The sequence below is a fragment of the Ranitomeya imitator genome, chromosome 5 (genome assembly GCF_032444005.1).
Source record: "Ranitomeya imitator isolate aRanImi1 chromosome 5, aRanImi1.pri, whole genome shotgun sequence".
Lineage (NCBI taxonomy): Eukaryota > Metazoa > Chordata > Amphibia > Anura > Dendrobatidae > Ranitomeya > Ranitomeya imitator.
In genome coordinates this window covers 78,299,046-78,315,301 of record NC_091286.1, presented here as the reverse complement: position 1 = coordinate 78,315,301, position 16,256 = coordinate 78,299,046, and the positions used below count along the sequence as shown (strand labels likewise).

Here is a 16,256-nt window from a genome sequence, read left to right as displayed (position 1 = left end):
TACCTCCCCAATCTTTTTCATGTCTAAGAGCTGTAGCCAGAAAGGGTGAATTTTCCATCCCACCCCAACCCCGCTCCCCCTGATCTACCAAATGTAATGACACCAGTATCGGATTATGATCCGATAGAACCCTGGGCAAGTACCCTACCTCCTGCACTAAATCATCCATCCCTTCATTTCCCAAAGCTACATCAATACGAGACAGAGAGCCATACGTCGCCGAATAGCATGAGTAAATACATTTATCTACATTACGTACCCTCCATAAATCTATCCATCCTATTTCCCTTAGATAATTACCAAAAGGCATCACATTCCCTTCCCCTCTCAGCAAAGCATGTCTACCCTTATCCCAATAGTCGTTAGCTATGTTATTCACATCTCCCATTATAAGCAAAGGAATTCCCACCCATCTGCCTGATATTTCCAGAATCTCCTGTAACTTTTTTTTAGAATACAGCGGAGGAATATATAAAGACACTGTACACATTAATCTATTAAACAACTTACATACTATAAACACATATTGACCATCTTTGTCTATTATAACCTCTATCTCTTCAAACGGAACACTTGTATGTACCAGTACTGACACACCTCTGGCGTAAGTTGAGAACGTCGAGTGATATGCCTTTGTCACCCATCTCTTCTGCAACATATCCACTTTTTCCTCCACCAGGTGAGTTTCCTGAAGGCATATAACTGAGGGTCTCTGCTTCAACAAATATTGGAATATTGCTGCGCGCTTAGTAGCATTTGCAAGGCCCCTGACATTCCAACTTAAAATTTTAATTTTACCTCTCATGATTAATTAAGTCAAAAATTTGAGTCATTCCCGCTATGGCCTCTAACCCACCCCCTCCCCATCCCTCTCCCCCTTCACCAATCCTACTTTTCCCATCTCTAAATCACAGCTGAAGCAACGCCCTGGCTTCTTACCCTCCCCCCTTCAAGAACTTTATTAAAAATTATATATTATAATAAATATATTACCGGTATATTTAAAATTAAGATCAAACTTACTCTCTCTATCTGAGACCTGGGAACGCTGTTTTACAGCCTAGAAATACAACCTCTTCCCTCCTATACCTCTCCCACCCACCTATATCAAATTAAAATGTCCGTTGCGCCGCCGAACACAACCAACTCAGAGCAATTACATAACAAGCCATATCAAAAATGACCCATGGCAATACATTTTAGAAAATAACTTAATAACATTCAGGGATTATTAACTGTCCCAAGAACACTTAAGACCAGCTTCAACGGCTCCGCTCCACTCCAATTTGCTTAGCATTAAGTTCCAGCCTTTGTGTCGCCTCCTCCGGATTTTGAAAAGAATGCACCCGGTCCAAAGCCACCACCCTGAGTTTAGCTGGATAGATCATTGAATAGCTCAAGCCCAAGTCTCGCAGTCTCCTCTTGACCTCTCCAAACTTCATCCTAAGCTTTTGGACCACTGCAGAATAGTCAGGGTAAATGGAGATCCGGTTCCCATCAATAGTTAGACCATGACAATTCCTGGCCTTCCTCAGCAGTATATCACGGTCACGATAGTTCAGAATTTTGGCCAGAATAGCTCTCAGGGCCGACCCCGGAGGTAGAGGTCTAGTAGGAACCCGGTGTGCTCTTTCAACCACAAATAATTTGGTGAGGCTATCACCTCCCACAGTATTTTTCAGCCATGACTCAATGTACTCAGTGAGATTACTCCCTTCCACTTTTTCTGGCACACCAATTATTCTTAAATTATTCCTACGGGAACGGTTTTCAAGATCATCAGTCTTAAACGCCAACTCTTCAATTCGCTGGATGTACTTTTTTCCCCCCTTTTTAACAGTTCGCTAACCTGATCTTCAACACTTCCCACAAGTTCCTCCACCGCCTCCACTCTCTTCTCAACTTTGCGCATAGCGGAGTTAAGAGACACCATCTCTCTTAACTTTCCTGATCTTCCTCACCCTGCTATTCCTTCCTGGTATGTCCGCTGGCTGCTATTACTGTTTTTTTTTTTTTTTTTCCCCCCTGCATGTTTTCTCATTTTAATTCCTTGATGCCAATACACAGCTTGGCTTTATCTTTCCATTTGGATCCATTTCCCCTTGCATTTTCCCTTCTGACTTCTAATTAATCCCCTCCTGTGTCTGTGACAAGTCTTCCTGCTGCCCCTCCCTCCTGATCACACCTGGCCTATTTCATGAGCTCTTAGGGTACTGTCACACTATAACATTTCGATCGCTACGACGGTACGATTCGTGACGTTCCAGCGATATCGTTACGATATCGCTGTGTCTGACACGCAGCAGCGATCAGGGATCCTGCTGAGAATCGTACGTCGTAGCAGATCGTATGGAACTTTCTTTCATCGCTGGATCTCCCGCTGTCATCGCTAGATCGGTGTGTGTGACACCGATCTAGCGATGCGATCCAGCGATGCGTTCGCTTGTAACCAGGGTAAACATCGGGTAACTAAGTGCAGGACCGCGCTTAGTTACCCGATGTTTACCCTGGTTACAAGCGTTAAACTAAAAAAAAACAAACAGCACATACTTACATTCTGGTGTCCGTCAGGTCCCTTGCCGTCTCTGCTTCCCGCACTGTGACTGCCGGCCGTAAAGTGAAAGCAGAGCACAGCGGCTGTGCTTTCACTTTCACTTTACGGCCGGCAGTCACTGAGTGCGGGAAGCAGACTGCAAGGGACCTGACAGACACCAGAATGTAAGTATGTGCTGTTTGTTTTTTTTTAGTTTAACGCTTGTAACCAGGGTAAACATCGGGTAACTAAGCGCGGTCCTGCGCTTAGTTACCCGATGTTTACCCTGGTTACCCAGGGACCTCGGCATCGTTGGTCGCTGGAGAGCTGTCTGTGTGACAGCTCCCCAGCGACTACAATACGATTTACCTACGATCACGGCCAGGTCATATCGCTGGTCGTGATCGTAGGTAAATCGTATAGTGTGACGGTACCCTTAGCCTGTTATAAATTCAGAGACAGAGGTCTGTCTGGACCTTTGTCTGTCTCTAAAAGGATAACAGCAAATATGACTGCAGAAATATGCCAGAAATAAGCCAGAAGTGAACAAAAGGTAAGACTAACCACTGTTAATAAATGTACTGAATTTCTTTCCCTTTCCACAACACTTATTCTCATCATGCTGACATACGCTTTAACAGTCTTTGCTCCATTACTCCTCACTCTCCTTCGCTATCCTCAAACCCCAGCACCCCCTAACCAAGTAATAATCTCTCCTTCCCTCCTGCCTTCCCACCTGACCTCCTCCGCTGACCTGCTCCTCAACCTCAGATCTCTCCTAATAAAACACAAAACAAGCCGCCCACTCTCCTTCTCCCACCTGCTCTGTCTCTGCTTCTCCTCACTGCTGGCGACATATCTCCCAATCCTGTACCCCCACAGCTCATACCTCCTATTACTACCCCCTCCTATCGCTCCCAACCCAATATAAACACCCGAAATCTTGCCCACCTCAAATCCGTGCCCATGACACCCACCCCCCTGCACCCTCTCTCTGGATCACTATGGAATGCCCGCTCTATCTGCAATAAACTCCACGTGATTCACAACCTCTTTACCTCTCGTAATCTTTTCTTTCTGGGCATCACCGAAACATGGCTGACATCCTCTGACACAGCCTCCCCTGCTGCACTATGTTACGGTGGCCTCCACTTCACCCACACTCCTCCCCCTGGCAACAAACATGGTGGAGGAGTGGGCCTTCTCCTTTCTTCCAACTGTACATTTAACCCAATCCCACCTCTACCCTCCCTTATCCTCCCCTCTTTTGAAGTCCACTCTGTCCGCATCTACTCCCCCTACAACCTCCAATTGGCCATCATATACCAACCTCTGGGCCCAACCACTGCCTTTATTGACCAATTTTCCACCTGGCTCCTTCACTCTCTGTCTGCTGACATTTCCACCATCATCATGGGTGACTTCAACATCCCCATTGACACCCACTAGTCAGCAGCCTCCAAACTCCTGTCCCTAACTTCACAACCTCCCCTCTCCCTCTATCTTACCACCATCTACTCACTTTCTCATCCCTGTCCTCCTCACCTGTCACCCATTTCCAGCACCATGCGCACTGTTAGGGTGGTCTGCAAGTCAGACCCTCAGGGATATTGGATGGCCGCCAGATGTGTGAGTTCCCCGGAGAAATGGACAGAGACAGACGTGAATCTGTTTCAGAAGCCATACCATTTAATGAAAGGTCATTCAGTTCTATACACTTTTGAGTAGGCGTATACATCATGTTTGTGCGCAAATCAGCTGTTTATTACATATGAGATCATTAATTCATTAGATGATCCTCACATAAGAAGTGGACTATGGATAGACATGTAGTGTTGGAGGTCCTAAGTCTCATCGTGATTAAGCCTCACCCTGTCAACAACTTTAATCAATAGTCAGCAGTAGGGTTGAGCGACTTTTCTTTTTATAGGATCGGGTCGGATTTCACGAAACCTGACTTTTTCAAAAGTCGGGTCGAGTGAAATCGGCCGATCCTATAGAAAAGTCGGGGTCGGCCGAAACACGAAACCCAATGCAGTGCATTGGGTTTCTAATGGTTCCCAGGGTCTGAAGGAGAGGAATCTCTCCTTCAGGCCCTGGGATCCATATTTAAGTGTAAAATAAAGAATCAAAATAAAAAATATTGCTATACTCACCCTCGGACGCGCCCTGGTTCTTACCGGCAGCCTTCCTTCCTAAGAATGAGCGCCTGAAGGACCTTCGATGACGTCGCGGCTTGTGATTGGTCGCGTGAGCGGTCATATGGGCGTCACGCGACCAATCACAGGCCGCGACGTCATCTAAGGTCCTTCAAGCGCTGATTCTTAGGAAGGAAAGCTGCGGGTTAGAACCAGGGCGCGTCCGAGGGTGAGTATATACCTATTAGGAATATACTCACCCTCGGACGCGCCCTCGGACGCTTCCTTCCTAAGAATTAGCGCCTGAAGGACCTTAGATGACGTCGCGGCTTGTGATTGGCCGCGTGACCGCCCATGTGACCGCTCACGCGACCAATCACAAGCCGCGACGTCATCGAAGGCCCTTCAGGCGCTCATTCTTAGGAAGGAAGGCTGCCGGTGAGAACCAGGGCGCGTCCGAGGGTGAGTATATCAATATTTTTTTATTTTTATTCTTTATTTTACACTTAAATATGAATTCCGATACCGATTCCCGATATCTTAAACATATCGGAACTCTGTATCGGAATTCCGATTCCAGATCAGAAGATCGCCAACCTCATGGCCGACCCCACACAGGGGTCGGGTTTCATGAACCCGACTTTGCCAAAGTCGGCGACTTCTGAATCTGGCCGACCCGTTTCGCTCAACCCTAGTCAGCAGAATTAGTCTCAGCAAGGTGAAACATGTCCGGACATATTCAGAGACATATGTATGAATTATGAGAACACATTAAGGTGGTCCCTGATTTCCCTATCAGCACCCACGCAGGAACCTCGCACACCTAGACACCCACACACTCTCTGACTCTATCCTACCACTGTCCTCTATATCCTCATTCCACGACATTGCCACTGCTTTCTACAATGCCACTCTTGAATCAGATATTGACACGGTCGCCCCGGCATGCATAGCAGAGTGCGACGAACCAATAGACAATCCTGGCACAATAACATCACTAAAAAGCTTCCGCAAGTATCCAGAATTGCAGAACGGCGTTGGAAGAAAACGCATTTGCAAGATGATTTCAATGCACTCAAACAAGCAACACTGGCATTCAAATCAGCTCTCACCTCTGCTAAACAGGTCTACTTCACAACCCTCGTATCTTGCTTATCCCACAACCACAAACAGTTGTTCAACACTTTCAACTGCCCCCACCGACTTCCCTATTCGTTGCCGAGGACCTTGCCACGCACTTCAAAAATAAGATAGACCAAGCAAGGCAAGTCTTTGTTGTCCAACCACCACAACCCCTTTGTATGAGAGACCAATGCCCAAACCCCATAACTTCACTCTCCAAAATCCATGAAGGGGAGCTTGCTCATCTTCTCGCCAAATCACACCTCACCACTTGTGCACTTGACCCCATCCCACCTCCTCCCCAACCTCACCACCACACTAATCCCATCCCTAACCAATCTCTTCAACCTATCACTAACTTCTGGTACCTTCCCCTCTGCCTTCAAACATGCCACAATCACACCTATCCTCAAAAAGCCGTCCCTTGACCCAAGCGGTATGTCCAGCTCGCGCCCCATATCTTTGCTCCCATTTGCTTCCAAACTCCTTGAGCAGCACGTCCATGCTGAACTTTCCTTTCACTTTGCATCTCTCTCTTCGACAACCTACAATCTGGCTTCCGTCCCCACCATTCCACTGAGACTGCCCTGACCAAAATTACTAACGACTTACTTACAGCCAAAGCTAACACACAATTTTCTATACTCCTCCTCCTAGACCTGTCATCTGCCTTCGACACAGTTGACCACTGCCTCCTACTACAGATCCTCTCTTCCTTTGGGGTCAAAGACCTTGCTCTATCTTGGATCTCCTCATACCTTGCCAACCGCAAATTTAGCGTTTCCTACTCCCATACTACCTCTTCATCTCGCCCCCTCTCTGTTGGAGTCCCCCAAGGCTCTGTCCTAGGACCCTTACTCTTCTCAATCTATACACTCGGCCTGGGACAACTCATAAGGTCCTATGGCTTCCAGTACCATCTATATGCCGATGACACTCAGATCTAGCTCTCTGGCCCAGATGTCACCTCTCTGCTCTCCAGAATCCCAGAGTGTCTATCAGCCATATCCTCCTTCTTCTCCTCTTGCTTCCTCAAGCTCAATGTGGACAAATCTGAACTCATTATCTTTCCTCCATCACGCATATCTTCCCTACCTGATCTATCTATCAAAATAAATGAAATCAGACTTTCCCCTGTCCCCAAAATCCGCTGCCTCGGAGTAACCCTTGACTCTGCCCTGTCATTCAAACCGCACATCCAAGCTCTCGCCACCTCCTGTCGCCTCCAGCTCAAAAATATTTCCAGAATCCGTCCTTTCCTCAACCCACACTCTACCAAAATGCTCGTGCATGCCATAATCATCTCCCGCCTCGACTACTGCAACATACTCCTCTGTGGCCTACCTTCTAACACTCTCGCACCCCTCCAGTCCATCCTTAACTCTGCTGCCCGACTAATTAATCTCCTCGCTACACTCCTGCTTCCCCTCTTTGCAAATCCCTTCACTGGCTCCCAATTTCCCAGCGTATCAAGTTTAAATTACTAACACTGACCTACAAAGCCATCCATAACCTTTCTCCTCCGTATATTTGCACACTAATCTCTCAATATCTTCCCTCACGTAATCTCCGGTCCTCCCAAGACCACCTCCTCTCCTCCACGCTTATTCGCTCCTCACCCAATCGCCCCCAAGACTTCTCCCGAATATCACCCATCCTCTGGAATTCAGTGCCCCAACACGTCCGGTTATCCACTACTTTTGGATCTTTCAAAAGAAACCTGAAAACCCACCTCTTCAAAGAAGCTTACAGCCTGTAAAGACCACACGGCCACCTCAACACCATTGGAGCTATTTCAACCCTCGACCTACTGTCTCCTTCCCCATAATCCTGTAGAATGTAAGCCTGTAAGGGCAGGGTCCTCCCTCTGTACCAGTCTGTCATTGTTAGTTTTGTTTACTGTAAGTTATATTTGTATTTTGATGTAACCCTTTTTCATGTACAGCACCATCGAATTAATGGTGCTATATAAATAAATAATAATAATAAAAATCCACTCGCAAGTTCATAGCGGCAAGAGAAGATTTACAGTACATCACCACTGAAAATGTCTTTTAGCGTCGGTTCCTCCATTTCAGCCATCTCCATATTCATAGACATGTCAGCTTGTGAGGCCAGTTCAGAAGGTGATGTGGCTCCCTTCTCAAGAGTTGTATCAACTCTCACCCCTGCTCCACCATTCCACTCCGTGTTCCGTCACCTGCATCTAACAAGTCCCCAGAGTTACTTATTCCACCGGATTCCTCACCTTCAGCCTGCGAGCGCAGTTTCTCAGCCTCCTCCGACATTGCAAATCTCCAACTTGGCAGTCACCTCCAGCTTGCGGTATGTGGCGCTTGCCTTTGCCGCCTCCTCTGCAGACTTGGTGCCATCTTGGATCCGCGAGCCTCCCGCCATTGCCGGCTCCTTCTGCTTGCTGCGCTTCATTCCCGGCCACTAGTCAACGCTTATTCCTCTCAGCTCACCGGGTCTCCAGGCACTCCTGGGCACTTTATAGGCGTTCGGCGCCTCCAAAATACGTTATTGCAGTAGGTGCAGCGGGAGAGATCCGGCACACGTCCTCTCACATCGCGCGCTAGGCTACGCCCCTTCTAATTTGTTTTTATTAAAGGGCTTGTCTACTTCTCAGACTACCCCTTGTCAATTACTATATTTTCACCCTTAAATAAAAAACATTTTCCACATAACTATCCCTTTTGGGTTGTGCATCTTGTCTGCATAACTTTCCATGGGCTGGAGGAAAAAGTCTGGCCTGTGTCCTGCTCTGCCCCCATCTATTGAGGCTTGTTGGCACATAGCTGAAATACTAGAGAGAGGACCGTCCCGATTGGGTGCACCTTGTCGCGGTGGGATGGCTTTTACGCTTCTTTTAATTAAAATGGTGCCAACCACGTACCCTATGCTGTTTACATGCACTATTACTATTTACTTACCTACTTACTGCATGGTATTTCCTCAGTGTTTTTTTCCTAGGTTTTATTTGTTAACGGCCACAATGTGAATGTGCACCTATATATTCCACTTATACCGACAGGTCTGTCAGCCCATTTCTTCGGTTTCAAACTAAAGGATGCCTGTAGCCCCCTCCGATATCGTCGCAGTTCCAGAGACTAACTCTGTGTTGCTTTTTAATTTTAAGAACCTGTTTTAGCAAAGTGATATCGAACTTACCGATTCGAAAATATGTTTTCTCTTCCAGAGTCCAAGAGTTGATGTCAGATGATCAGCGGGAAGCCGGTCGCATCCCAAGAACTGTAGAATGTGAACTGAGCCAAGATTTAGTGGACAGCTGTGTCCCCGGAGATCTGGTGACCATCACTGGGGTAGTGAAAGTATCTAATATTAAAGATGGTACGTGTCATTCACTTTCACCAGACCACACGACAAAAGCTTGTGCTTTGTCTTAGGAATCTATCACAGTAAATTCACACATTTGTCAATTGAGGATAGTGAAATATTTTGATCAAGTACCAGATGACATTTTTTACTTTTTTTAAGGAAGTTCAGTTTTAGACTAGTGACCATGATTGATCCAGGGGATATCCCCATAAAGTGACATCATATCTCTAGAATATGGCATCACTTCATGATCAGTTGGGTTCTGTATAGTGGGACCCCGGCTCCTCCGGCATTGAGGGGGCCCTAGTGCTGGATCACATAAGGAATGAGATGCAGAACCGGTCAGTGAATGGGGCCAGGTTGGTGAATCAGGTCTTGTGATATGCCTTCACTCTCAGAGCGCTGTACACTGCCAGCTTATCCACTGAAATTGTGCTAGCTGGACATCGTGGTATTATATAGTACTGAGCCCATTTGGTGATGTCTCCTAAAAGAACTTTGCTGGCAAGCTAGTGTAGAAAGGATGCCATCTATATTGCCCTCAGAGGGTAGCACCTACGAGGTGAGCACTATGACTGCATAAGAGACCTTTTCTATGCTTGGTTGGTACTTTAATATTGATAGTTTAATATTGAAGCCTTTCATTAAGATATCTTATTAATATCAGATCGGTGGGGATAACACCTTGCACCCCCGCCGATCAGCTGTTCCCTGAGTCGGTGTCGGCCGGAAGTGCTCAGTTGCGGAGCTGCACAGCTGTATCTACTGCATAGTGACCGCAGTGGGTACTGCAGATCCACTTCTATTCATTTTAGTAGGGGTGAGTGTGCTGTACCCAGCACCAGGAACAGCTCATCAGTGGGTTTGCCGGGTGACGCACTGCCACGAATCTAATTATCATGACCTACGGTACTCTAAGGATATGCCATCAAGAATTATTAACGTACTGGACCGCTCCTTTCATCTACATACTACTCCCATCAAGCATTATAGGACTACATACACCAGCTGGATCTCCACAAGTAGAACCGATACCTTCCAAAATTTTGTTTTTGCACATTTCATGTACAACATAAAAGTAGCATAATGAACCTGCATTACAACATGTCGCTAAATAATACATCGATTTCTTTATCTATTTCTTATCTTGTGAATAGGAGGATTTAAAAACAAAAATAATAAATGTATGTTCCTATTATACATCGAGGCAAATTCTGTCTGCAACAGCAAAGGGCGCAAAGGGAAAGAGACAGACGAGAGCGCCACCCATGGAGCTTCCATGGACTTCTCCTTAAAAGACCTCTACGCTATTCAGGAGATCCAGTCTCAGGAGAATCTCCTAAAATTAATAGTCCAGTAAGTGTGTTTCTCTTACTGTTTCTACAGCCTTCTTCTGACTGATGTGAATGATGAATTATTTAGGTTCATTAAAGTGACTTGGTAGAAGCTTGCTCTACTCGAGCTGTTGTGTAATATATGTCATCATCCATCCTGGCAGATGGAGCGATTTACTGACGAGTGATATTCAGTGGAGACCTCCACCTACTCAACTTATTGTAACGTTTACCTGTGTAAGAAAATGGGCTCTGCGTCATTTTATTCTGGTGCTTTAAGGGGTTTTCTATTTCAGAAACGCCTGTCTCCCAGCTTCACTTTGTTAAAAACAAACAAACCCTCTTTACTCACCCTCCCCAGGTCCACCACTGAGTCTCTGCCACTGCTCGCTTTGTCTTTTATTGTCTACAGCGCTTTCTACTGGGGCCGCAGCATCCAGAATCCAGTGATGGCAGAGTCTTAACATCCTTTGTCAAAAAGCAATGAAAAATGTTTCTCAGTTTACCCATTTACCCTCATATAACATTATAATAAGCCAAGAAGGAGACAGTTATATTGCTAAACCAGAAATTGCCGTAGCTAAAGCAAGTCTGTGCAGCTTATAATGACAAAAACTGCCTCCTGCATTTGGTGGGCTTAGCCTCACCAAGTGGTAGGGGGCACCGTAAATTGTCTGCACACATTGGAGAGCTGTTAAGCTGACCGCTACCACTCACAAGAGATGATCGGACAATACCGTTGAAATTGGCGGATTTGGATGACTTTTATCCAACAGGGCCTTTACTGGAGAGGCTTCACCGTTTAAGAAGCCCTGGTATCGAAAAATACTTTATAATAATTTGTATGCTGTTTTATAACAACCCTGAAATAATCCAAATTGTCATACCGTCCCCACTGTAATCATGTGCCAAATCGAGGAGCGATGGATGTGCCAAAGAGGGTTTGATTCAGCAAATACAATGCCGACATGTCAGAGATGTTCTGTAGACATCGCCAATCATGCCTCATGGGGCTGACTACTGCTGGAACGGTGTGACTATGGCACAATGGCTCCTCCCAAATGACCTCTGCAGGGTTATTATCATAAAACATGTAGATGATTAATACTTTTCTAGGCTACACAGTATCTCCTCAGCCAGCATAACCATGATAGGAGAGGTATTGGGCATGGTTTACACCCTATAATCCTGCTGACAGGGTCACTTTAGAACAAGTACTGTACACATGGCTCCGGAACAATTTTTTTTAGAAGAAGTTCTAGAAAATGTGTCAAAGACTGCCATCCAACTACATGTAAGGCCTCTTTCACACTTCCGTTTTTTACAATCAGTCACAATCCGTCAAAATGTTGAAAAGACTGGTCCTGTGCGGATTGTGAAAAAGGGATGCACTGGAGCTGTTTTTTTGACGGTTCCAGTGCATCCTAGAAGGCTATGTGCACACGTTGTGTATGCGTCTTCGCTGTGGGTTTTCACTGCAAAAACGCATACACAACACAACCCATGATAAAAATAATAATAATTAAAAAAAAAATCATGATATTCTTACCTTCCAGTGTCCTGCGCAGCTCCTGCAGCCTTCCCGATGCTCCATTCCCAGGGATGCACAGCGAGACAATGACCTGTGATGACATAGCGGTCTCGGGAGACGCTACGTCATCGGGTCATTTCGCTATGCATCACTGGGAATGGGAGCTGCCGGCAGCATTGCTAACATCGGGGGGACCGTGGGAAGAAGGCTGCGGGGGACGCCGGAAGGTAAGAATTTCACAATTTTTTTTAATTACCGGTACATTATATCTTTTTACTATTGATGCTGCATAGCCAGCATCAATAGTAAAAAGAGAGACGGGAAAGTCTTCCAGGCATGCTCAGTTTGAAAAGACGGCATCCGTTGCTGGATTCCTACTTTTGACAGTCAGCGATGGATCCTGCGCCCATAGGCTTCCATTATAGCCAACGACGGTAAACACAGGACCCGTTGTTGAGCGATTTTCCGACGTACAGAAAAAACGTTCCTCTGTGCGTTGTCTCCACCCGATGGACAGCATTTTCCCGCAGATCCAGTGCACGACGGATGAAACGTGTAGCCATCCATCACATTCCGTCGCTACAAGTCTATGAGAAAAAACGGATCCAGCAGCACCATTTGCTGGATTTGTTTTTTTTCACAAAATAACAGATTGTGATGGAAAAAGAAAGACGGAAGTGTGAAAGAGGCCTAAGCTGCACTCCTGTCACTTTTACATGTAATTTTACTGGAGCATACCCCATAACACTATCCATACTGATAATGGACTACTGGACCATATGCTACAAACTGGCGGCCAAGAAAACCTCGTGTTACTCTTTCCATAATAAGCCACCCTCAGCACAGCCATTTACTAAGTCAGTGTCCCAGTGAGCGGCACGATCAGTAACATTGGCCTTAGAAGCCGTGAGTTCATTTGTAACATCGCCTTCTTTCTTTGTATTTCAGCTCACTTTGCCCTACGATCTATGGACACGAGGTACGATGATCTAGATATATCCATGAACGCATTATGCCTTGTATGTGTAGGAAATAAGAAAAAGAGAAATGGGTTGTCCTAGGACAAGGTTAGAATAATGGGAAATTGCAAGCCGCTCTGTCTTCTGGCATCATTATTTACAAATACACATAACAATAGTGTTGTGTGATGGCTGCCACTGTCAGGGCAGTCTGTAGCCCACCGACTATTAGATATTCTCACTCCTCAGTAGGCTGCATCTTTCTCTGCAGGAGAGGCCAAAACAATGCTACGCGCCCCGGAAAACATGGAGCCCGAAAATAAGAGTCTAATGTTATCTGCACCGTAACTTGGCTCCCATTGAAGTGAATAGGAGCCGATCTGCAGATCTCTGCAGTAGTGTTTACACAACGTACAGTTCTGTTCTTTCTCCATTCACTGTTTACATGTAAAGCTGAAATCAGCTCATCGGTGGGGGGACCATGTGTCTGACCCCCACCGGCCTGATATTGACGACCTATTCTAAGGATAGTTTACCAATATCATAAGGACCGAAAACCAGTTAATTTTGGCACTTTAAGAAAATCTCAGTCGCAGGTAATCAATAGTTTATCTATCTTATATCTTTGTCGAGCTTAAAGGGACACTGTCACCTGAATTTGGAGGGAACAATCTTCAGCCATGGAGGTGGGGTTTTTGGTTTTTGATTCACCCTTTCCTTACCCGCCGGCTGCATGCTGGCTGCAATATTGGATTGAAGTTCATTCTCTGTCCTCCGTAGTACATGCCTGCACAAGGTGCAATCTTGCTTTGTGCAGTCGTGTACTATGGAGGACAGAGAATAAACTTCAATCCAATATTGCAGCCAGCATGCAGCCAGCGGGTAAGGAAAGGGTGAATCAAAAACCCCAAAACCCCGCCTCCATGGCTGAAGATTGTTCCCTCCAAATCCAGGTGACAGTGTCCCTTTAAATATGTAACAGGTTTTGAGCCCCCCATTTCAATATAGCAGCTGACGAGTATGTGCGTGATGTTGAGGTAGGACCACCGCTACTTCCTAAAGGAAGATACAATCATAATTTGTAAGGGTCTTAGCTGTGAGACCCCCAGCGATTGGCAACTCATTACCTATCTCTTAGATGATAAGCTGTGATTGTGGGACAACCCCTTTAATGCTTTTAATTTTTAACCGATAAAAAAAATCAATTTTTCTTCTTTTCTTTCTTTTAGGTGGTAAAAGCTGGCCTGTTACTTGCTCTTTTCGGAGGTTGCCAGAAATACGTGGACGACAAAAACAGGATTCCAATTCGAGGGGACCCTCATGTACTTATAGTTGGAGACCCTGGACTAGGAAAAAGTCAAATGTTACAGGTATCAACGGCCTTAATACTCCAGACTAAATAGCAGATCGCTATGATCATACATATTAAAGAAATGACATAATGATGCTGCTCATGCCACCATTTTATTTCACGCAGAATTAACCTCCATCGGGTACAAGTCAAAAATAATAGCTAATGCTGAGATGACTTAAGAGTGACTTAAAGCAATAAATAATAAGAGTATGATCTATGTATGACATTGTGTTTTCTAGGCGGTGTGTAATGTCGCACCTCGTGGCATTTATGTGTGCGGAAACACCACCACAACGTCTGGACTGACTGTAACCTTAGCCAGAGACAGTGCAACGGGAGATTTTGGTTTGGAAGCTGGAGCACTTGTTTTAGGAGATCAAGGTATCATGTTTGCCACAAATCAATAGTTGTACGTCCTAATTCTGAAAAATTACTAACTGGGAGATCTTAAAAATTAACTATTGTTGCACATTTTTTTATTAATCAATGATACAAGCAAAGATAAGAAACCCTGTTATATATATCTTATTAAAGATAAATGCCCCGCCCCCAATCACCTGCACTGATCAAATCTGCCTTCACTGAAGGATCATTACCGCTGCTGCCTATAATAGTCTACAGAGATGGGAGAGGTAAGGAGTTGGAGGGAGACGGAGGCAGAGACACAGAGAATCTGCTGCAACTTCTAGTGCCCAGAGCCTGCAAGTGGGGAAAATGCTAAAGATGCTGTGGCCAGAAATCTTGTTTGTTGTCATGTGCACACAGGACTGCACACTTTTTGAAGATACCAGGAACGACAGGTACACTTTGAGCTCAACTAGTGTGTACAACCAGGATAGGCTCCTGAAATCCTGCCACATATTATATGCTGAAGATACTCGGAGACTTTTATGGTCCAGATGTGAGCCAAAAAGGTGTTTTATATATATATATATATATATATATATATATATATATATATATATATATATATATATATATATATATATATATATATATATATATACAGTGGGGCAAAAAAGTATTTAGTCAGTCAGCAATAGTGCAAGTTCCACCACTTAAAAAGATGAGAGGCGTCTGTAATTTACATCATAGGTAGACCTCAACTATGGGAGACAAACTGAGAAAAAAAAATCCAGAAAATCACATTGTCTGTTTTTTTAACAATTTATTTGCATATTATGGTGGAAAATAAGTATTTGGTCAGAAACAAACAATCAAGATTTCTGGCTCTCACAGACCTGTAACTTCTTCTTTAAGAGTCTCCTCTTTCCTCCACTCATTACCTGTAGTAATGGCACCTGTTTAAACTTGTTATCAGTATAAAAAGACACATGTGCACACCCTCAAACAGTCTGACTCCAAACTCCACTATGGTGAAGACCAAAGAGCTGTCAAAGGACACCAGAAACAAAATTGTAGCCCTGCACCAGGCTGGGAAGACTGAATCTGCAATAGCCAACCAGCTTGGAGTGAAGAAATCAACAGTGGGAGCAATAATTAGAAAATGGAAGACATACAAGACCACTGATAATCTCCCTCGATCTGGGGCTCCACGCAAAATCCCACCCCGTGGGGTCAGAATGATCACAAGAACGGTGAGCAAAAATCCCAGAACCACGCGGGGGGACCTAGTGAATGAACTGCAGAGAGCTGGGACCAATGTAACAAGGCCTACCATAAGTAACACACTACACCACCATGGACTCAGATCCTGCAGTGCCAGACGTGTCCCACTGCTTAAGCCAGTACATGTCCGGGCCCGTCTGAAGTTTGCTAGAGAGCATTTGGATGATCCAGAGGAGTTTTGGGAGAATGTCCTATGGTCTGATGAAACCAAACTGGAACTGTTTGGTAGAAACACAACTTGTCGTGTTTGGAGGAAAAAGAATACTGAGTTGCATCCATCAAACACCATACCTACTGTAAAGCATGGTGGTGGAAAC

The 16,256-nt window shown here is 45.2% G+C and overlaps 1 protein-coding gene across 1 annotated transcript in view; it reads left to right on the top strand.

Moving 5' to 3' along the window:
• The window catches only part of MCM8 (minichromosome maintenance 8 homologous recombination repair factor), a 100,905-nt gene that overhangs the window by 53,486 nt on the left and 31,163 nt on the right, over window positions 1-16,256 (top strand). Inside the window, exons 9-13 of the mRNA XM_069768824.1 lie at window positions 8,993-9,144; window positions 10,290-10,488; window positions 12,946-12,976; window positions 14,186-14,326; window positions 14,550-14,691. Coding sequence (XP_069624925.1) covers window positions 8,993-9,144; window positions 10,290-10,488; window positions 12,946-12,976; window positions 14,186-14,326; window positions 14,550-14,691 — 665 coding nt within the window. The remainder of the gene's footprint in view (window positions 1-8,992; window positions 9,145-10,289; window positions 10,489-12,945; window positions 12,977-14,185; window positions 14,327-14,549; window positions 14,692-16,256) is intronic.